Source organism: Acomys minous, assembly GCF_964271855.1.
Source record: "Acomys minous genome assembly, chromosome: 1".
Taxonomy (NCBI): domain Eukaryota; kingdom Metazoa; phylum Chordata; class Mammalia; order Rodentia; family Muridae; genus Acomys; species Acomys minous.
In genome coordinates, this window is record NC_140483.1 from 148,560,629 (window position 1) to 148,584,301 (window position 23,673).

At 43.7% G+C, this 23,673-nt stretch overlaps 1 protein-coding gene across 1 annotated transcript in view; it reads left to right on the forward strand.

Moving 5' to 3' along the window:
- The first annotated feature begins 3,549 nt into the window (after positions 1 to 3,549).
- Positions 3,550 to 23,673, forward strand: part of TMEM38B (transmembrane protein 38B) — a 39,705-nt gene continuing 19,581 nt past the window's right edge. The window contains exon 1 of the mRNA XM_084776690.1: positions 3,550 to 3,760. Coding sequence (XP_084632816.1) covers positions 3,649 to 3,760 — 112 coding nt within the window. The 5' untranslated portion in view covers positions 3,550 to 3,648. The remainder of the gene's footprint in view (positions 3,761 to 23,673) is intronic.

The window sequence follows — 23,673 nt, forward strand, 5'->3', positions numbered from 1 at the left end:
GAACCCAGGTCCTCTGGAAGAGCAGCCAGTGCTCCTAATCACTGAGCCATGTCTTCAGCCCTTGCCAATATTTTAATAGCTGTGCCCCTTACTGAGAGGCTGGGTAAGCCACTAATGTGGAGAGGATACACATGTTGAATTCATCATGCATGCTATCTGCTATAACCAACCCTTACAATCTAGGAAGCTGTCTTAGTTAGGGTTTATTGCTGTGAAGAGACACCACGATCATGGCAACTCTTTTATTTTATTTTATTTTTTAAGATTTCTTTCTTTCTTTCTTTCTTTCTTTCTTTCTTTCCTGAATGCTCCATCTGCATGTACACCTGCATGCCAGAAGAGGGTATCAGGTCCCAATATAGACGGTTGTGAGGCACCTGTGGTTGCTGGGATTGAACTCAGGACCTCTGGAAGAGCAGACAGTGCTCTTAACCACTGAGCCATCTCTCCAGCCTCATGGTAATTCTTATAAGGGACAACATTTAGTTGGGGCTGGCTTACAGCTTCAGAGGTTTAGACCATTGTCATCATGGTGGGAAGCATGGCAGCATGGAGGCAGACATGGCACCGGAGGAAACAGAGTTCTACATCTTGATCCATAGGCAGCAGGAAAAGAGAGCAACATGGGGCCAACATTGAGCAGCTGAAACCTCCAAGGCCACCCCCAGTGGCATACTTCCTCGAACGAGGACACACCTACTCAAACAAGGTCACACCTCCTAATAGTGCCACACCCTATGAGCCTATAGGGGCTATTTTCATTCAAATCACCACCACCACCACCACCACCACCATGAGCACCACCACCACCTCCTCCTCCTCCTCCTCCTCCTCCTCTTCCTCCTCCTCCTCCTCATCATTATGTTATCCCAGGGCAGCCACAGCTACACAGAGAAACTCTGTCTCAACATCCCCCTCCCCTCAACCCTCCACCAAAGATTAAATGTAAAGTACATGTGTTCTATTTGCCATATCTTATTGTAATATAATTTGCTACAGAGCGGCTATTAAATTAACTTTAGGTGAGGTGGTGAGATGGCTCAGGTGGGTAAGGATGCGTGCCACCAAGCCTGAGGCCCTGAGTTAGACACTTGGGAGACTACATGGAGAACTGACGTCCATTAAGCTGTTCTCTGACCTGCATACGTATGCTGAGTCTCATATACTTCCACACACACACAACCTTCACACACATAATAAATAAGTGTAATTAAATAAAAAAAAATTTAGACAAAAATGTCTATCCAGTGTACTAAAGTTTAGAAGTGCAATTTGGTCCCTTTAATATAGAACTTTCTTTTCTTGCATTCTTTACTTTTTTTTTTTATTAGTGTGGATTTCTCTAGGTGAAAGGCACGCCACTCAGTGGCTAGGAGGCAGTATTGCAGGAGAGAAAGAAAATGTGAGCCAGGGGAAATGTGAACAAGCTGAGACTAAAATGGGTTATGAGAGTAGTTCTAGAATTAACCTTCTGGCTAATTTTATGACATGAGCACAATGTTTGTATTACTAGAGGCATATTCTGCCAAAGACCTTTATTCATTTACCAGTGTAGCTCTGGACTGTGCATGATTTTGTAATCCTCCCCACCCTGGGAACATTTCGAAATATCTGGAGATATTTTTTGATCAGCACAACTGGGGTGTGTGTGTGTGTGTGTGTGTGTGTGTGTGTGTGTATACAAACCAGGGATTAAATATTCTACAATGCCTAGGGCAATAAATAAATAAATAAAAAGAGTTGCTCAGTTCAAATGTTAACGGTGCCACTGTTGAGAAAGTTTTTTTTTTTTTTTTTTTTTTTTTAGAAAATACTAGTTTTACATGTTTCTGAACAAAGAAAAGCTTTGAAAAGCTTGAGTCAAAATTCCTTAGATGCTAATCTGATCAGCCCAGCTTTGTTTCTAAGGTGTATTCTTTGAATTTATTTGATCAGCAACTTTTATAAATCACTCTCAGATCTTAGGAAAGGTCTGAAGCTCCCAGACCATTTCCCAAATCTTGCCTTTCTTCTTTCCTCTTCTAAATCTTCCTTCTCTCATTCTCTGTTTTCCTCAACTATGCAGCATTTCATTAGACTAAATACTCTATGTAGTGACCAGAAGCAAATACAAAGTCTAGATAGAATTCTTTTGTGTATAATATTACTAATTCATTTCTTTTAGGTCTTAAAAACATTGTCCTTAGGTGATACGCAGATGTGACCATGTTTGTACATTTGTGTGGTGAGTCACATGTCAGGGGACCTCTAGTATCTATGAAAAGAACTAATAAAGCCCCGAGTGTTTCTTATTTTGTTATTTTTATAACAAAGTATGAGAGAGGTTCAGAATGCTTCTCTATAGAAGATGTTGGCTTAGAAAAACGGCCTGGATTTAATCTACTTGTTCAAGGCTGTTGTTTCTTGGCAGGTTATGAAATGCAGACAGTTTGCTACCATTTTCTTACATTTGAAGCCTTGTGTTTAGGACATTGACTCTGGCATCCAGTAAAATGCCTGGTACAAAACACATATGCAAGTCACATTTGCTAAATGAGTTTAATATCCAAGGTTAAATTCAGGAGAAAAGAAGGTGATTGTCCTTTACAGTGACACAGCGGTCATCTACGGCCTCATTCAATAGCTTTTGTGTTGTCATGTTCCAAGTAACAGTAAGATGTGTCAAATAAAAATGTGTCAAACTCACTTTTCCCCCTCATTCAGACTTACTTCTTTTCCTTTATTTCTAGTTCTTTTTGCAAGCAATCTTCTCAGATTGCTCCTTTCCTTGTTTTTCCAAAACCTGGCTCTTTTTTGCTTCCACCTCACTGTGCTTGGACAGTCTTTCTCTAGCTGGGTCTCTGTCTACCACTCACTCACTACCTTCGGTCTTGGACCCGTGAGTACGCTATGATCTCCGTAGTCTCCTCCCGTAAATCTTGGGTGTTGGATTGCAACATCAGTGCCCTGCCCACAGTTTTACCTTGGACAACCAACTTAGCACAGTGGTATGGCTTTGGTAAACAATGCAGCGGTTGATCAGAAGGCTAAACCGTCTGGCTTTATTATGAAAGGCTTATTTCTTTTCCAACTTCATTTCTCAGTTTGTAGCCAAAATATCTTCTACCATTTTCACATTAGCGCTTAGTACCCTATGCATTTCTCTGCAATGGTCTTCCCTAACTAAGCATCCATACTTTTTTATGCTTTGTGAAATTCTGTGAGTCCCTTAAAAAAAAAATAGGTCCCTCTGGGAAAACTCAAGTTTCAAGAGGCTACGGATAAATCATTACTGTTTTATTTTTAATATCTTCAGTAGGAGAGTTACATCGTGGTTGTTTAATAAAAGACGAACGGCATCCGTTTACATAAAGAATCTGACTCTGACCGTAGGCCCTCGGGTCAGTTGGCACTTACTGCAACACAGAGAAAATGTCATACCTTTATTAGGAGAACGAGGGCCGGGCCCTACCCAAGGCCCAGAACCCGCGGGACCCGCCTCTCGTTCCGGCCCCTCCCCTCGCCACTGGCCACGCCCTCGACGGGCCCCCTGGGTGCCAGAGCGCACGCGCCGGACTGGAGCTGGCGCGGCCGTCCCCTCCCCCACCCCCGCCGCCCGAGGGGAACCGGCAGCTGTGGCTGCTCGGGCCGGCGGGGTAGGTAGTCGTCATGGAGTACCCGTGGGATGAGCTGACCCTGGCCTTTTCCCGCACGTCCATGTTTCCCTTTTTTGACATCGCCCACTACCTGGTGTCGGTGATGACGCTGAAGCAGCGGCCAGGTGAGTGAAGGGGGCCGGACAGGCTCCGGGTTCCGCGTCCTCTCTGCCTGGATGGCCCAGGGCCGGCAGGTCGGGATCCCCCGCGGCCCACCGGACTCTGACCTAGTCTTAGGAAAATGATGCAGACCCCTGAACAGAGCGTCTCAGGTGGGACTTGGCACCTTGTTAGGGTGTTAAAACCACAAGAGTGGGTGGCTTTGCGTTTTCTCACTCACTAGAGAGAGACGTGGACCAGGTAACAGTCATTTGGCGTGTATTTCAACATCTGTGAAACGTGTGGGAAGGGATGTGGTTTTTCACAACATTGAGTTCCATGAACCAAGTGACTAGAGAGCAATGTTTGTTCTCCTGCTTCCGACATTGACTATGTGGCTTTACTTTTATGTCCATTATTTTTCTGACTCTTTGTCGTGGAGTTCAGGCATTTCACTGACCTCTGCTCCCTGCTGCCTTCCCGTGTCCAGCCGGTGAAGTGTGAAGGCTTAAGGATGATTTGATTGCCTCACCTCTATGGACTACTAATTTTCTAAATCCTTGACTTTCATACGTTTTTGAGAGTTTCTAAGTCTAACTCATTGAAGGACAGATTATCTGCTCGGGATACTGCGTCTGTGATTAAAGAGATTTTGTTACCACTCTGTATCCATACTGACTAAATCAGACGCTTTCAAAGGGTGGTTCACGTCACGTACTTCCCTGCCACACACTGTAAGATTCATTATTTTCATAATGATATTCAGAGGTGATTCGTCTTTTCACTGCCTTTATGAATGTGCAGTGAAGTTTCCCAGTTGTAAGAGATGATTGAAACAAGTGATGAGTCCAACCAACCATTCCTGTCTGAAGCTGGGCATTAAGGAGCTACGCCTAAATAACAGAGCAACGAGCCTTTTCTCATGAAATAGTTTTTGCTTTGGATGATACAGTTATTTTAGTAAAGAACACATTATTTATTTTAACATTTAATGTATTGTTTTAATAACCCATATGTAAAAACTTTAAAAATGGTTGACTTTTCTAAATGCTGAATGTAAACAAACTCCAGGCCTGTTGTTGATACTAGAGATGGGTGCTAGGGAAATGCTCTTTCCCTAGCCCAGTGTAGCACCAGCTCTCGGAGTTTTTAAAGTCTCCCCCACCCATCTCACCCCTCAGACAAGGTTTCTCTTGTAGTCCTGGCTATCCTGGACTCACTGTGTAGACCAGGCTGGCCTCCAGCTCACAGAGATCCGCCTGTCTCTGCGTCCAGAGTGTTGGGATTAAAGTCATTTTCTTTTCTTTTCTTTTTGTTTTTTTGAGACAGGGCTTCTTTGTGTATCCTTGGCTGTCCTGGACTTCCTTTTGTAGACCAGGGTGGCCTCGAACTCACAGTGACCTGCCTGCTTCTGTCTCCTGAGTGCTGGGATTACAGGTGTGCGCCACCACGCCTGGCTTAAAGTAATTTTTAAAGGATGTTCACTTTTATCACAGAGTTACATGATTTTGGGTAAAAACAGTAATAGGACCCCGGTCATGATAAAAGTGTTGCGTATTTTCCTCGTCTACTCCAAGTCCCCTTTGCCCTTTTGTAGTCTCTTCATCCAAACCCTCACAACCCATTCACGATCTCTTTACATCTTAGGGGTCTGTGGAGAGGCACAATTTGAGAATGACTAGGAGGGAAACATGTTTTTCTCTCAATACTTGGTAAAGGAAAGTGTTCACAGGAGAATGCCTGCGTAAGCAGGGCTGTGCTAGAGTGCCTGTTCACTTTAACAGTGGTGATTATTTTCAGTCCACAACATCTTGTCATTTTCATAGAAAACAGTTTTCATTTTTCATGGTTATTAATGTGTGTGCTTCCTTGGCTTATTGGCTGTTTTATTTAATTCCGGTAACCGCCTAATATCTTCTGCCTGTTTGTCAGGAGGTAGATTGTTGTTTTATTTTATTGAGCCTCTTCATGCATCATGGACATTCTACTGTAAGGGCTAAAGCTTTTTATTTTACTTTATTTTAGTTTTCGCTTGTTCAATTTTAGCTTTTAGTGCAGAAGTTTTAAAAACTTCATGGTTGAATCTATTTACTATTTTTATTTTCAGACAGATCTGTTTTTATAGACAGATCTCCTTTATGGCTTTGAGGATTTATTTATTGTTTCAGGAAGGTTGGTCCTCATGCTAAGGACTATAGAAATACTGACTTATGCTCTTTTAAAAATATACTTATTTTTATTTTTAATTTAGTGTGTGTGTGTGTGCGCGCTCGCGCGCGCGCGCTCATGTGTTTGTCTGCGTGTGTACAGGTGCCTGCAGAGGGCACTGGGTCAGATGTCCCTGGAGGGGGAGTTACACTAGAGTTACAGGTGTGTCTCAGCCATCCATTGAGGGTGCTGGAAACCCAATCAGGTTCTCCGTACGAGAAGTAAGTGCTCTTACCAGCAGCTGCTTATTTATGTTTTTTTTTTCCTTTGACTTCTTCACTAAAAGACAAAGCTAAGTGTATGGTACAAAAGGAAGTTTGGGGCTGGAGAGATGGCTTAGTGGGTAAGAAAGCTTACTGCACAAGCCTGAGGACGTGAGATCGAATCCCCAGTAGCTATGTAAAAAGCTGAGGGTAGCTACGTGTGCTTGTAACCTAGGCTCTGTGGGGCTGGGGGAGACGGGAGGATGGCTGGGGCTTGCTGACTGCTAGCCTAGCTTCAGGTGCAGTGAAGTTCCAGACCCTGTCTGGAAGGAATAGGAGAGAACGATGGGATAAGACACCCGATGTTTTCCTTTAGTGTCTTTGAGTGTGTGACCCTTTGCAGGCCCCTAGGGTCTACTTGCATTCTTCAGCCTGGCATTTCTTTTGGGAGTTACTGAAATTCTTCCCCTTCACTCCTCTCTGGCTTAACTTTGTCATATTGCTTGTAGCCGAGAGCCACATTTCCTTTTCTAGCCTCCGTATGTGACACAGTGCGGGTGCGGAGTGGCCAGCAGTGCTGCTGACAGTAGTTTTGCCCTACTCCTGACTTTACTGAGGATGCTTCTAGAGATTAGTGAAATGTGATGTTTCCCCACAAGCTTTTTGGTGGCATCTCGTAAGAAAGCCTGATTGTATTTGTTAATTTTCTAGGCTGTCCCTCTTTATTTACCGCCCTAATAGAGAACGTGCTAGATTTGATCAAGTTTTTTTTTTTTTTTAAATCGGACATTTATTGACCAAGATTGGTGGGTTATGTCTGTAATCCTGGTACTTGGGAGGCCCAGGTAGGCGGACTGGAGAAAGTTCGAGGCGAGCCTGGGCTGCATAGCAAGACCCTGTCTCAAAAACCAAACCAGAAGAAATCTGTTGACATAAATAATTATATGTATTGCTTTTCTGGTGGGAGTATAATGTAGATTTCAAGAATGTAATTTGAAAAGTTATGAATCACCCTTACATTTTTGGAATAAACTTGACTTGCTTTATGCATTATTTCAGTGTATTTGAATTTGACCTGCTAATAATTCATCTAAATTTTTTTCGTTCATGTTTATAATTTTTTTTTTGCGAATTAGATTGTTTTGTTGTGCTCTCCATTTCTAGCTTGGATAGTAAGGTTCTGCTATTTTTATACAACAAGTTTAGGTCAAGATGATTTATTTAACAGGCATTGCCTTTTTTTAGGTATTTAGTAAACTTCAATTATGAAGTCTATGAGTATCTATTTCTTAGTAAACTATTTTTTTTTTTGGTTATTTTTGTTTTTGTTTTTGTTTTTTGGTCTTTTGAGACAGGCTTTCTCAGTGTATCCTTGGCTGTGCTGGAATTCGCTCTGTAGACCAGGCTGGCCTCAAACTCACTGCTTCTCACAAACTACCTGCTTCTGTCTCCTGAGTGATGGGATTAAAGATATCTCCTTCCCACCCTCCCAACCTGGCCTTGGTACCTTCTAGTGGGTAGGTGTTTCTTTTCTCATCAGTTGTAAGTTGCTTGGTAATTTACCTTTTCTCAGGAGTCACCTGTCTCCTTTAGATCAGGTCTGTCAGAGCAGATTTGTCTGTCTCCAGATCTTTGACTAGTTTAGCCCGTACTGTTGGTATGTGTGTATGTATGTGTTCATGGAGATGGGTACATGCATGCACACAGGTGCTAGTGCATGAGCCGTCGAAAGTGGGTGTTGGATAGCTTCCTGGATCCCTGGCCATCTTAGCTGAGACAGACTTTCTCACCGAACCTGGCTGGTTGGGCTAGCTGGCCTCTGGTTGCAGAGGTCTGCTTCTCTGCTTGCCAAGTGCTGGATATGGGTGTGGGCATTGCTATTCCCAGCTTCACTGTGGGCACTAGGGATCCGAACTCAGGCCCTCAGGCTTACACAGCAAGCACTTTCCTGGTGGAAACACCTTCCCACTCCACTCCTTGTTTATTCTTAAGTGTTTCTTTGAATCTTGTGGATCTTCCTTATGCCTTATGATAATTTAAAAAATATATATTTATTTATTATTTATACAGTTTCTGTCTGCATGTGCACCTGCAGGCCAGAAGAAGGCACCAGATCTCATTACAGATGGTTGTGAGCCACCATGTGGTCACTGGGAACTGAACTCAGGACCTTTGGAAGAGCAGCCAGTGCTCTGAACCTCTGAGCCATCTCTCCAGCCGGCCTTATGATAACTTTTATAGGTTCTCTTTTCATTTTGAATAAAATATATTTGCCCAGACCTCTGTCTGTAGACAGATTAGCTTGTCTTCTCCGTCTGTGTAGTCAGCATTTCTCTTCCTTAATTTAGAACAGCAGCTCTGGTAATTGTGAATCTCATCCAAAGTTTAATAGATCTTCACTCAATATATCCATGCGTTACTAATTGGCAGTGCTTTTGTGATGACCAAGGAAAACTCCATTTTTGTGCCAGGCACCCATGTTAGTAGCTACTTGTCGCTGACCTAAATTCCTGAAAGATAGGTTCCCCTCAACCCTGACTCCTTATCTCCCCCCCACCCCCCAGAATTGTGTAACTGTTGTAAAATGATTAACTGCTTGCTCTGGCTTCTGTAAAGCTGCCTATTGCTGTATGCAGGGGGAGTAAGATCCTCATGGATCTGTAAATTCCACAGAAATGAAGTATATGTGGGGTCTTGCCTTTAAAAGCCCTTCCTTCACCTGCTTCTGGGTGACAAGCCTCTGATTTGGGTTAGAGACTCTAGCTCTGCTAGCAGTTTTAATAAATTTGGCTAAGTATAATCTGAATTGAATCTGGTGGTCTTTTCTAGGTGGTCTTGAACTCCATAACACTTTCAGTTCCCCAGTGACTAGTTCTCCAGAGCTTTAGAACCCGTAGTACAGTGGAGCTACAGTTCACGCCTGCGAATAGAGCAGTCTTCTCCCACTGCAACAGGCCCTAGGGCTTGCTTCTTTTTCTTTCTTTCTTGTGGGGCTTTGCTTATTTATTTTTAAAATGTATTAAAACTTCATAAATTTTTTATTATAAAGAAATTGCAACCAGGCCCCATGACACACATCTTTGATTTTAACATTTGGGAGCAGAGACAGGTGGATCTCTGAGAGTAACCAGAGCTACATAAGAGAGGCAGACAAAACCCAAACCAACCCAACCCTCAAAAACCTTGCAAAAAAGAAACTCACAAAGCAAAAATAACCATACTTAAACTTTATACATCTCAGTGAACTTCTGTACAGTTAGAAAAGCCATTCTGAAGCTGTGGGGTGTCACATTGGATAGTATACGTTCACTATCAAATATATTTATGTACTTCTCGACCACTAAATATAAATAAAAATCCAAGGCAATTAGCTTTTTATCCTCTTCAGTGACTGAGAATTTACTTCAAAACACGCATTTGAAATTATATTTACTTTTACATAACAAAATACCTCCAAACTTAATGGATTAAAATAAATCAGTTCCTGAGAACGGGAATTTGAGAGTGCCTTACTTGGGTGGCTCCAGACAACTTCCCTGTGCTGTCTGCAGGCCTGAGAATCTTTGTAGCTGTTGGCAAGCGGCCTTAGCTCTTCATGACGGGAGCCTTCCTGTGGGGCTGGTCAAATGTCCTGTGAAGACATTAGAGAGTGAGAGATGGAAAATGCAGTGACTTCGTCCCTTTCCCTCGAGGGTAACAACACACTGTCACGTCTGCTTTATTCCACTCACCGAGATAGAAGGTATCCCCCTGCCTCCACCTCTGGAGTGCTGGGATCACAGGCCTGTTAGTCTCAGCCCTGGCGTGTGCTGCAGGGCCTAGTGCACTCCATCGCCTGAGCTACAGCCCCTGCTCTGTTCTGCTGGAAGTTGAGCCCTAGGATTCCAAAGCTAGCCTGAGTTATACATTGACGTCAAGGCTAGCCTGGGCAACAACAGGCCTTGTCTTAACAACCCCCTCCCTCAGCCGACTCTGAGAACAGTGTGTCTGACTAACATTAGAATATCATCGGGTAGCTGTTGCCTTTCTATTCAAGATAATTTTTCTCCAGCAATTAAAATTCAGGCTACTTTAAAACGACCCTTACTATCATTAGAATACATTTAGCAGAATGCATAGACTCACACAACACACACATGCTCACACTCCACCTTAACGATGTGCTATACAAATGAGCTCTGCATCGGGACACTGGCAGCAAATACAAAAAACACTACCACTGGTTTTGTGATGGAGGGGGCGTGGGTGGGCTAATCCTGTTACCATAGTTCTTTCCAGCTTGGCCATCTCCCACCAGAGGAAGATATGACGGGCTCCTGTTGGAGTGCGGCTGGCAGACGTTGAGTTCCATTTCACACTCACCGTGACGGCTGTGTGCAGCCCACACTGCAGGCAGACCTCCAACCTGCTCAGAGATGGCTCGGGGGCACCCATGAGCTGTGTCTGTGAACAGAGGGGTTCAAGAGTTGGGGATGAGGAAAGATTATTGAGGAGAGATGCTAGGAAGGCTTCATGTTTCACATGTACAACAGTAAGTAAGTGGGATGTGAAAGGAACGGTTAGACTGCTATTTTAAGGAACGTCATTTTAACACAACTGAAGAGCTGTTTCCAGAATAGCCCACTGGATTATAGCAGATACTAAAATACTGTTGGTTCAGGATCTTATCCAAGAGTTTCCAGAAGGCAAAGACATTAACAGGAGGATTTTCTAGCTGGTGATTAAAATGACTGAGTCTTGGGACTGTGGATGTAGCTTGGTTGTGGAGTTCTTGGGTTCAGCCCCTAGCACAGAAAAACAAGCAAGCAAGCAAGCAAAGCAGCCTACAGACTCCCTTAAAACAGAAGGGTGGTCAGCTGTACGCCACCAGCATGGGCTCGTGTAGGGCCCAGCGCTGCGGGCAGAGAAGAGACTGGGCCACTTCTTGGTTCCAGTGCCCAGCTCACTTCATTTGAGACAGGATCGCATACACTCCAGGCTAGTTTTGAACTTGCTATGTCACTGAGGATGGCCTTGAGTTTCCAGTTCTTTTTCCTCCAGCTCCAGAGTGAGTGCTGGGATTAGAGGCTTGTGTCACCACACCTGGTTTTATGTGGTGCTGGTGTGAAATCCAGGGCTTCATGATGCTCGCTAACCGCTCCACCAGACAAGAGCTCCAGCCTTAGCTGCTTCTTCATATTTTCTCCTTTTTCAAACTTGTTATTCTCTAAGACCCTGGCTTTATTTCCCCATCTCTGCCAATATTTCACTACTTGGAATCCTCCCATTGTATCCTATCATTTGTAATCTCGGTGTAGGTTTTACAAGATGCAGTGTAGGCTAGAGTAAAAGTGGTTTTGTGAAAAGCTGTTTCTCTGCCCAACCTGGCCAGCCAGCCACGGGCCAACCAGCCTTATACCTTCCATGCCAAGGAATCCAAACCTCTCACTATCCTGCACACTGTAAGACCATCCGTGCAAGTCGTTAATCTCTCTCACCTGATAGAACACTTGTTAAGAGAGGCTCTCTGCATCCCAGACTGGCAGGTCCCTTTCCTCTTCCGTTTGTCTGAGTTCTTTTACAATTAGCCAACATGGAAAAGACCTCGAGGCTGTAACCCAGCCAATGAGGAGAGGTTTGATTGTCCTGTGTGGGCATTGAAACTGTGTCAGATTTCCTGCTTGGTGACCTTGCTTGTCTCCTGAAGGGCATTGCCTCGCTGGGCTACTTTTGTATTGTTTCCATGTTTCTTTGTGTGGCTTTAAACATACTCCTTTCCAACTGTTTGGAGAGCTGCCTCTCATTTGCGTGGCTGAGAGTGTAGGTTTTTACTTCTTTAGAGTCATTATGTTTCTGTGGAGGTATGCGTAGATGAGCACAGGAGCCAAGGGAAGCCGAGCTCCCAGGGGAACTCTAGATCCCCTGCAACTGCACTTGCCTACCAGCAGTTGTGAGTCACCCAACATGGGTTCTGGCACGCGAACTTAGGTCCTCTGAGAGAACACCGAGTACTCTTAACCACTGAGGCATCTCTGTGGCCCTAAAATTGCAGTTATTTAAACCTAAGGAAACAGTGGCATCCTTCTCCTCTTTCTAGATTACTTTTGCTTCATAATCAAAGACACAAAAGCATCAGTGTATAAAAAAGCATCAGTGTGTGGGCTGGGTCTTCTCCCATTGCCTTCATTATCCTTATTCTGGTTCTCCCAAGTCTCGGGATCTGATCGTCCACAGTTTTTGGTGTGGGCTGGTAGTGTAATAGTTAGTCAGTTAGCTTTTGAGATAGGGTTTCTCTGTGTAGCCCTGGCTGTCCTGGAACTCAGAGATCAGCTTTCCTCTGCTTGCCACCATGCTGGGATTAAAGGCATGTGCCACCACACCTGGCTGGTTTTGTTTTTAGTTTTCATTTTGTTTTGTTTTTTAATCTTTTCAATTAATTTTATTTACTTTTTAATTTTTTAATTTTTGGGACAAGGTCTCACCACGTAACTCTGACTGGCTTGGAACTAGAATGAGCCTCTCAGCTGCTGGGATGAAAGGTGAGCACTGCCATTCTTGGCTATATCATCAGTTTTAGCTTATCTTGTACTTAAAAATTTCAGCCCCCCCCCCCGCCCCCTGTTTTGTTTATGTTTTCCAGTTTTTGTTTTGAGGAAGAGATTTATGTAACTAGAGTGGCTTTGAGCACTTAGAGCACTTAGAGCCTTAGAGCAGGTGCTCTCAACCTATGGGTTCGACCCCTGTAGCAAACCAAACCTGTTTAAAAAAATATTTACATTAGATTCGTAGCAGTAGCAAAATTACAGTTATGAAGTAACAATGAAAATAATTTTATGGTTGTGGGTCGGCACAACATGAGGAGCTGTATTAAAGAGTTGCAGCATTAGGAAGGTTGAGAACCGCTGGCCTAGAGGTTCCCCTGAGTGCCAGGTTTATGGGCTTGTGCCACTGTTTTTTTCTTAAATCCTTTTTTTCTCTTTTGTTTATTTATTTATTTCTTTGTTTACTTCACATACTGATTGAAGCCTCCTCCCGCCTCTCCTCCTAGCCTTGCCCTCCCACCCTTCCCCCATTTCCCCTGGCTTCTTCTGAGAGTAGCCTCTCCCCACGCAACCTTGCCGTCCCACCCAGCACTTCATGTTGCTTTAGGACTAAGCACATCCTTTTTGACGGAGGCCAGACAAGGCAGCCTAGCTATGGGGAATCCCAACAGCAGGCAACAGAGCCCATGTCAGGGACAGTGCCCGCTCCAGTTGCTAAGGGACGCACAAGAAGACCAAGCTGTCCATCAGCTCCATAAGTGTAGGGGCCTAGGTCCAGTCCATGCGTGTACTTAGGTTGGAGGTTCGGTCTCTGTGACCCCCCATGGGCCTAGGTTAGTTGACTCTCTGTTGGTCTTCTTGTGGGGTTCTTGTCCACTTTAAGTCCCTCTATCCTTCCCCCAACTCTTCCCAAGGGTTTCTTAACTCTTAATTAAATTAATTTGGCCGTGGTGGCATGCGCTATTGTGGAAGTTTGATGTCCCAGTACTGAGGAGGCTGACAAGGGGTAATCGTGAGTTCCAGGCCAACCTAGGCTGCATAAGGAGACCCTTTCTCAAAAACAAACAAACAAAAAATAGCCAACCAGTACCCCCTGCCCCCCAAAACCCCACCGTAAACACATTTCTTTAAGTCTTTGTTGACATCCAGTTTTTCTCTAGGGTCACCCCATACCAAGGTCTGGTGCACTCCAGGCTAGGTTTGAGCCAGAAGGTAACCTTGAAGTTCAGGTCTTCTTGCCTCCCCCTCCTGAGCACTGGCATCGTAAGCATTCATCTTCATGCTCTTTGCACCATTCCCATCATTTACAATGCTGGGAATTGAACCTAGGACCTCCTGCATGCTAAGCAAGCACTTTAGCAACTGAGCTACACTCCCAGTTTTCTTTTTGTTTTTGTTTTTGTTTTGTTTTGTTTTTTGAGACAGGGTCTCTCTGTGTAGCCTTGGCTGTCCTGGACTCACTTTGTAGACCAGGCTGGCCTCAAACTCACAGAGATTTGCCTGCCTCTGCCTCCTGAGTGCTGGGATTAAAGGTGTGCACCACCACATCTGCCCTTATTTTTCTGAAAATTTAATCTACAATTATTTCTTGTATCCATGGCGCCTGTTATTTTAATCTAGAGTCTTCTACAGCTATGTACTAACTTTCAAGTCACGTGCTTCACTAAGTCACATTGTTACTGAACAGAGTGCTCTTTCAGGCACTGTAGATGTTGAGGATCCTCAAACAAAAGATACTGTGATAGTCCTAAGGAAGTGCAACTCTTTCTTCTTTTTTTTACGAGTGTCGCATACAGTGGCACTGTCATTCTTACACAATGACAACAGCTATTAAAGAACATTTCAGAGGGATATTTCTAATCCCTAAGCACTGCTGTATTAGTGCTCTCATTTGACACGTAAAGTTTGGGGAATGGAGTATCCTTTCCTAGGCCACATGGGTAGTAAATTATGGAGCTTGTTCTTGACTCTAGATCTTGCAAGTTCCAGTTTCTTACCATTCACTGTTCGCTTTCCCTTGGCAGCCCTATTTAATGCTCTTGCTTTTCAATATTTACAAGTCTCAATAAACTGTCATTTGTTGTGTTTTTTTCTCCATTGTTTTTGTCATTTATACACTACTAAGCAGTTTCTCCACTGTTTTTTATAATTAAATCCACAAACAAAGGTTGCCATTGTTTCTTTATCTATTTTGTGGGAGGTGAAAGGGTCAATATATTACAGATTTATTTACCAATCTTGGTGTTATGGACATGTGGAAAGTGCAGGAAGCGTACCTTGCAGTTTTTTTGGATGCAAAAGTCATAAATGTACTGTGGATTTTCTTTTCTTTTCTTTTTTAATTTAATTTTATTAATTTATTCTTATTACATCTCAATGGTTATCCCATCCCTTGTATCCTCCCATTCCTCCCTTCCTCCCATTTTCCCCTTACTCCCCTCCCCTGTGACTGTGACTGGGGGGGACTTCCTCCCCCTTTATATGCTCATAGGGTATACTGCTGATTTTCATAATGTATATATCCATGCAGTTAATATCTAGATAAGAAGACAGCATCCATGGCCTTCAGAAGAACTCTTCTGAAGTTGTTGTATGATTTTAAAAACTGGAATGGGTTCTGTCTAGCGTGGAGTGAGGAAGGATGTATACAAGTGACACAGACTAGAGCTCAGTTGGTAAAGCCCTTGCCGCACAAGCGTGAGCACCTGAGCTCATCCCTCAGAAGCTGTGCTCAGAAGCTCTGTGCTGTGGCCCTCATTCAGAATCTCTTGGCGGGGATTTCTGGCTAGCCAGTCTAGTTGGTGAGCTTAAGGTTTCATAAAAGACCATGTCTCAAAAAGTAAGCTTGCAGGAGATACCCAGCTTCTACCTCTGCATACACATGTGTAGCCATCCATCCTTCCATCATTCCTTCCATCCATCCATCCATCATTCCATCCATCAATCATTCCATCCATCCATCCATCCATCCATCCATCATTCCATCCATCCATCCATCTATCTATCCATCCATCCATCATTCCATCCATCCATCATTCCATCCATCTATCCATCCTTCCATCCATCTATCCATCCTTCCATCCATCCATTATTCCACCCATCCATCCGTCCATCCATCCATCCATCCTTCCATCCATCCATCCACCCATCCATCATTCCATCCATCTATCCATCCATCCATTATTCCACCCATCCTTCAGTCTATCCATCCTTCCATCCATCCATCCATCCACCCATCCATCCATCATTCCATCCATCCATCCATCAATCCATCCATCCTTCATCCATCCTTCATCCATCCATCCACCCACCCATCCATCCATCCATCCACCCATCCATCAGTCCATCTATCTATCATTCCATCCATCTATCCATCCATCCATTATTCCACCCATCCATCATTCCATCCATCCATCCATCATTCCATCCATCATTCCACCCATCCATCCATCCATCCTTCCATCCATCCATCCATCCATCCATCCATCCTTCCATCCATCCATCATTCCACCCATCCATCCATCCATCCTTCCATCCATCCATCCATCCTTCCATCCATCCATCCATCCATCCATCCATCCATCCTTCCATCCATCCACCCATCCATCCATCATTCCATCCATCCATCCATCAATCCATCCATCCTTCATCCATTCTTCCATCCATCCATCCATCCATCCACCCACCCATCCATCCATCCTTCCATCCATCCATCCATCCATCCATCCTTCCATCCATCCATCCATCCATCCATCCATCCTTCCATCCATCCACCCATCCATCCATCATTCCATCCATCCATCCATCAATCCATCCATCCTTCATCCATCCTTCCATCTATCCACCCACCCATCCATCATTCCATCCATCATCCATCCATCCATCCGTCATTCCATCCATCTATCCAGCCATCTACTCACTCAGCCACCCACCCACCTACCTATTCATCTACCTACCTATCAATCTATAGATACATGCATACACATGTGCGCGTGTGTGCTTGTGTGTGTGTACACACAGTCTATAATTTATTTCTGAGTTTAGAGTTATTGCTTGAATATATTTAATTATTTTTTCTTATCTATTAATCAGATATCTGTCTATTTGTGTGTGTGTATGTGTGTGAACAGAAAGAATATTTGACCATGCCCCTTTGTCTTAGACTAGGGGAGGGGAATAGGGTAAAAGCGGGAGGGAGGGAGGAACAGGGGGATACAAGTGATGGGATAACAATGGAGTTGTAATCTGAATAAATTAATGAAATTAAAATAAGAAAAGAATATTTGACCAGACAAAAGATAATATGTAGAGAGTGATATGGTATAATGAGAATTTTGTTTTTTGTTTTTTTTAAAACCCAGTTATTTGAATATGCTTTTGTTTTAATCCCAGGTGTGGCATATGGGGCTGCTTCAGATTGACCACAGTAGCTGAGTATAATTTGCCTCATGCTGTAGTAAGGGCATGATTTTGCCAGCTGGAGATAGTTTATGATTGGAATTCTGGGGACTCTTCAGAGCGTATATAATGCTAAATTCCCAGAGGTGTTCTGGTGGTGGCTGCTGCTTTTGCTGGTTGCTGGTTGCTGCTTGTTGCTTGCTGCTTGCTGCTTGCTGGTCTCCTGACTTTATGACCAGTGTCTAAACTTTACCAGTAATAGGTTGGGTAGCATGGGGTGAGAACTTTAAATTCAGAATTCTGTTTGTACAATGAGTAGGCTGGACTGAGTGCCAGCTAGACTGTCTCTTCCTCAGGGGTCTCAGTTTTGGCTCTAAAGAGTTTTTTTTCTGTTTTGAAGTTTTAATATCTTCAATTTATCCTTTGTTCCCCCAGAATAGTAACTGCTTTCTGAAGCTTATTCTTCTGTTATATCATACTTATCTTTGCTTTTTCAACTGCCTGGTTGACAGTTCTATATGTATTTAGTTCTTTATACTAAATTCTCTCTGTTAAAGTAACTATGTTTTCAGTCATCTGATAGCAGAAACCCAGGAGTAGAGCTTAACTTCATACTCTGGTTTGCATGTCTCTTATCCGGTATTTTGGTTTTGATTTTGTTTGTGTCTGGGTTTTCTTTCTTTCTTTCTTTCTCTCTTTCTTTCTTTCAAAGAAAACAGGTGTCTCTGGGTGACCCAGGTGGTCCTGATATTCCCTGTGTAGACCAGGCCAGACTCAAACTCATGGAGATCTATCTACCTATGCCTCCTGAGTGCTGAATAAAAGGCTTATACCACATCCAGGACTTTCATGTATTCCGTTAAGACATACACTGCTATTTCTCCTCCTCCTCCTCCTCTTCTTCCTCCTCTCCCCCTCCTTCTCCTCCCCCCCTCCTCCTTTTTTTTTTTTTGAGACAGGGTTTCTCTGTGTAGCCTTGGCTGTCCTGCACTCACTTTGTAGACCAGGCTGGCCTCGAACTCACATCGATCAGCTTGCCTCTGCCTCCCGAGTGTCGGGATTAAAGGCGTGCGCCACCATGCTATTTCTCATGTCTCATCATCACATCTAGTCAGTATAATGTCATCTATGTACGAAGCCAATGTGATGCTGTGCAGATGCCCAATATGATCATGGCCTGTGGAACATGTTGGAATGTAGAAAAGTTAACATAGACCTGAAGACTGGTGTGGTTTAGTGGAGTGAAGTGCTTCTGCCTTTCCCCCTTTTTCAACTTAGTACAAAAAGGGGTTTGACTACTAGGTTACTAGTTGCATTACTGTGATCCAGGAAATACTGTTAGAGCACTGCCTGTCTAGATGATAATTCACATCCCCTCACTAGGAGTCATCTGCTTATAAAAAGACCGAACAGCCTAGCCATGTGCTCACCATTTTTTCTTTTTTCAAATCTTTAGTTATAGCGCCAGTTTGTATGTGTGCATGTGTGTGCACATGTGTGCGTGCATACTTATTTTTTTTTTTCCCTGCACTGGTGAGGAAAGGAACCTCCATGGGCTCTTACTTGATCTTCCTACTGTAATGATTTGTGGATCAATATGGGGATTGTGCCGGTTGCCAAGTGTATTTATTCTACTTACACACTGTGGAACTGGGGAAATAACCACACAGTGGTCCTGTCTGTCTGCTTTTCCTGTGGTGTTAAAAGTTGATTAAAAACTTCTTGAATTCTGTCAGACACCAATTCTGTCAGCTTTAGTTGCTTACATGATAAATTTCAAAAAATACTTTTGATGGTGAACCATGTGTGACTTGTATTACTTATTTTTCTGTTTAGGTGATAAAACATCACGATTAAGGTAACATTCAGAAAAAAGAGTTTATTTCGGCTTCTGTTCCAGAGTGTTAGAGTCCGAATGGTGGGCACAGTGTGGGACATGTGGCAGGGGCAGGAAATTACGAGCTTACATCTGCCAATGCAAGCACCGAACAGAGGGTGAGCGGCATGTGGCGTGGCAGGATCCTGGCTCTCACAGCTGGACTCTAGTGGCATAGTCCCCACCAAGGCCCCCCACCCCCATGCCCGGACAGCACCATAACTGGTGACCCAGTATTCAAATACCAAAAGCTCTGGCAAAGATTCTTATTGAAGGCACTACATCCCTCAGAAGGGCTGGAGAGCATGAGCGTGCGTGTGAGGGTGTGTCAGGTACTTGCCTGCTACTTTGACAAAAAGCAAGCGAGGGATGAGAGTCCTCCATGGTGGGGAAGGCCTGAGAAGAGGAGCAGACAAGGCAAGAAAGCAGGCTGGCCGGGGATGGGGTGGGGTGTGGGGTGGGGTGTGGGGTGTGTGTGAGGCCATAACATCTCAGAGCCTGCCCCGGTGACGTATTTCCTCCAGCAAGGCTTTATAACCTTTCTGAATAATGTCATGAACTGGGCATCAAGTGTTGTGAGGACATTCTTTTTTATTTTATTTTATTTTATTTTTATTTTTTGCCTCTATATAATATTTTTCCTATCTATCTATCTATTGTAAAGTTATTCACTTTACATCCCAATCATAGCCCCCTTCCTCATCTCCGTCTCCTCCCAGTCCCACTCTCCCTCTCTCTTCCCCTCTTTGCCCCTCCCCTAGTCCTGAGAGAGGGGGAGCCCTTCTCTCCTATCATGAGGGGCATTCTTGTTCAAACCAGAATGCCTTCCACCCTCCCCACCCCACCGTTTCTGAGCCTTTCAGTGACCTGGAACATTGTACTACTACCCCTGGCTTTTTTTTTTTTTTTTTAAGTGGTGCTAGGGATCAAACTCAGGTGTCTGTGCTTGCAAGACAGGTGTTTTGCATACTAAGCCATTTCTCCAGTCTCTGTTTTCTCTGTTTCTTTATTGTATGCGGGAGCTTTTGTGTGTGTGTGTGTGTGTGTGTGTGTGTGTGTGTGTGTGTGTGTGTGTGTGTGTGTGTGTGTGTGTCAGTGGTCAGCATTAGGTGTGAGACAGTCTCACTTTTGCTTGGAACTCACTGATCCGCTGATTCTGGAAGAAGCTCATCTCCAGCTCACATCCCACTACCCTGCTTTTTTTAAAAATTGTTTTCTTGTGTTTGTTTGTTTGTTTTAAAGTGAATTCTGGAGATTAAACTCAGTCCTCATGCGTGTATAGCAAGCACTAATACTGACTGAATCCCACTCCCTTTTAAAGGGCCTGTAGGGGGAAGACCAAAATAAAATCATGTTAGTGTTCACACAGGCACCGAACATGGCCAACAGAAGCTCTGAGAAAGCCGGGCCATTCCCATGCCCCTCTCCGATGCCATAGCAACCACTGGCCAGCTGGATGTTAACTGTTTTGAAAATATCTGCAGTGCAGTGGCTCCTCCATGGGGAGGGGGAAGAAAAGAGGGAACAGAAGCCCGAGGGAAAGATGCTCAATGTACAATGTGTACTTGTTTTAAAACTAAAAAATAAACAAAAGAAAAGAAAACTATAGTGCAGTGGTTCTTAAAAATAGATACCCATTACTGCCCTGAAAATAGACTGAGCACAACAAAGTAGAAAAGCCATGCTTGCCACCCATGGAATAACCCGTCTAAGCTTTGTAATAACCAAGTTAGAGAGACACTGTTTAGGCCCAGTCCGATGATTCATGTGGGATTTTGCAGGTGTGATTTTAAGTGAGTTCACGGAAGTGAATTATGATTTGGTGTTTAGTTTTCATTATTAGTGAAAATAAGCTGCACTGGAATGTAGCATATTCACTCAATTACACATCATCCATGGCTACTTTTTGCCACATAGGAGCTGGATGATTGAGCAGGCACTGTGTAGCCCATGGTGTCTAAAATATTTACATCTACCCAATAGAAGCAGTTTGCCAGCTCCTGGTTTTGCTGGTTAGAGTGCAAACGGAAGCTCTTACTGTGACCTACAAAGGGCTGTAACCATGGGCCATGGGCCTGGGCTATTCTCTGTGTCTCTGACCACTGCTGTCCCGCTCTAGGAGGCTCTGTGGGTAGCAGGCCTCATTCAGCGGTTGCACTATTGCCTGTCATGTCTTCCTCCAGCTGTTCATCACAGCTCATGTGAAGCATTCGGTAATAAAGTTCATCCATGATTATTTATATTTCAGCCATCTTGTACTTGAAATTTAATTTAGATTGCAGTGTGACAGCTTTTGCCGAGATCTTGGGAAAATAATTCTGTTGATAGCATATTTGAAATATCTTAAAGTAGGACAGAGAATTTTCTCTCTCCTTCTCCTAAATGTATGTTAAAAACAAGTAATTTGGGCCTAGGGAGATGTGCATAAAAGCCTTGAACCTACCTAGAAGCCAGGCAGGTGTGGTGGCCACCTATAATCCCAGTGCATGGGCAGAGCCATGGAACTCCTGGGCAACCTGGCTGGCTAGCCTAGCTAGAGTGGGTGAGTCCGTGTTCAGATAGAGACTGCTTCAGTAAATAAAGTAGGTAGAAATTAAGGATCCTACCCAATATCAACTGTGAGCCTCCAAATACATGTACATACATGTTTACACACATGTGCACTTATACTCCCATACATGCAAATATACATACAAACATAACACACACACACAAACACACCCATGGCTTTTCTTGCTGACATAATTTTGAAAAAGAGGTCAAGTAGGACCAGTATGAGGGGGCACTCCCCTCCCTAAGCTGTTGTCTTCCTGGGTCTTTTTGTCTAATACATCCTAGTGCATTGATTTAAGGACTGTTGCATTTACTTTCACTGACATGGCACATATTTCTCACCCTAGCCTTTCAATAAAAGAATTATATTTTTGGTATGGACAATTGAATGAGTAACAACTCAACGCTTTCATTTAGCCTTAAAAAATTTTTTTTTCTGCTTCCAGATTGATCCATTCAGCAAGTAAATCAGCCAGCAGTGTCTACCGTGTACTCAGCATAAAAAAGTTTTGTTATTTTAAGTCCTTATAAAGTATATACTATTTTCATTTTATAAAAGATGCAATTTAATGCGAAAGAGATTGGGGCCCTGCTACTGGGTGCTCCTAACTCCCTGTTCGAATTGTGATAATGGAAGGGAAGGGAAGCTAGTGGTAGCATAATGTTAATGTTTAAACAGTTTGGAGTCTTTCATGTGGTTTTCTGTCATATGGACACCTTTTAGAGCACCCATTCTTTATGAAGCTCTCTTTTAGAAATCTCAAAGACTGGGTTTTAAAATGGAGCCGTGACTTGGGAACAAGATCAAGAACCTGGTAATGTCTTAAATGCAATGAGTAACTTGAAGTTGTGGGAAACGTTATTTGTCAGGCTTAATGAGAGATGAGTAAGCATGTAACACATTGGCTTTGTATCGCTTTGATGGGTAAAGGGAAGTCTGCATGTACATGAGTCCTCTTACTAGCCAGTGGTAGGATAAAGGTGTGCAGGATAAGGGTAATGCTAATTTTTTGTTAGGGTAACACTAAGCCAGTTAAACCCTCTAAGTGTGAGTTTACCAGAAGTAGTCAGTTACATCAGGAATTTATCTTCATAGTGATGGCGCTGTGCCACACTTTAAATCTCATGCAGATTGAGCTTCTGTTTGGAGAACTCTTCTCTGCTGCTAACCAGCGTGTACCTATGCATGTGAGGAAGCAAAAGGGGGAGGGAGGGAGGGGGGAAAGAGGGTGGGGGAGGGAGGGCGCAAGTGCACATGAGTCTGCACACATGAATGTATATGAATTTCGTACATACATACATAGCCTAGAAGACTGGATAAAGTCACTCCCCAGAAGACAAATGTGATGTGACTGAACAGCAGGACCATGGAAGAAGGGGTGTTTTACTCCTTTGTCCTAATTTTCTTGTGTAATGGTAGAAGAATGCTACACTCAGACTTTCTCAGAAAAGTTCTTTGGCTGTTAGCCCTGTCAGTACTGCTGTGAGGTTGGAGCTCCCCTCCCCCCCCTCCCCCCCCAATACATTCCCCCATGTAGCTGGGGATGGAGGCACTTCTGTTTCAAAGGTGGAAGGCACTCAGTTAAGAGTTAACATAAGAGAAGGTGCGAGAGCCACAGCGTGTTTCTAGGTACCTAAGTGTTCTCCAGCGCCCGTAAGCTGCCTCCAGTGCTCTTAGTCCTCGGTGTTTAGTGTCACATTGTTCATTGATAGTTATTGCTCACTAACAGATCAAAGGGCACACTGTTTATTGTGCCCACTGGTGGGTATGATGCTCAGTCACCACTGCGAGAGACAAACTGAACGGTTCCTGTACACCCAGCTAGAGAGACACATTAACTATCTGTCAATCTATCTCCCTTCTTAGCATTTATATATCTATGGAGATACAGTATCATATTTAGGGTGGGTTGTCCCACTTCAAATGATCCAGTCAGGAACATTGCTCACAGGCAGGCCCAGCTGTGCGGGGTGTTAGTTGATTCTAGCTGTAGTCAAGGTGACAGCCAAGATTAGCCATTAGAGCAGAATGTCCTCTTACTGTCTAGTCCCCCGGTTCTCCCCCGCAGCTCCCGCCCCATTATCTTTAACCTTTGAGTTTGTTCCTCTATTTCCAGCCTGATATGTTGAAAACTTAGTTTGTTTACTATAGTCACTTATTTTTTTTTAAATAGCTAAGA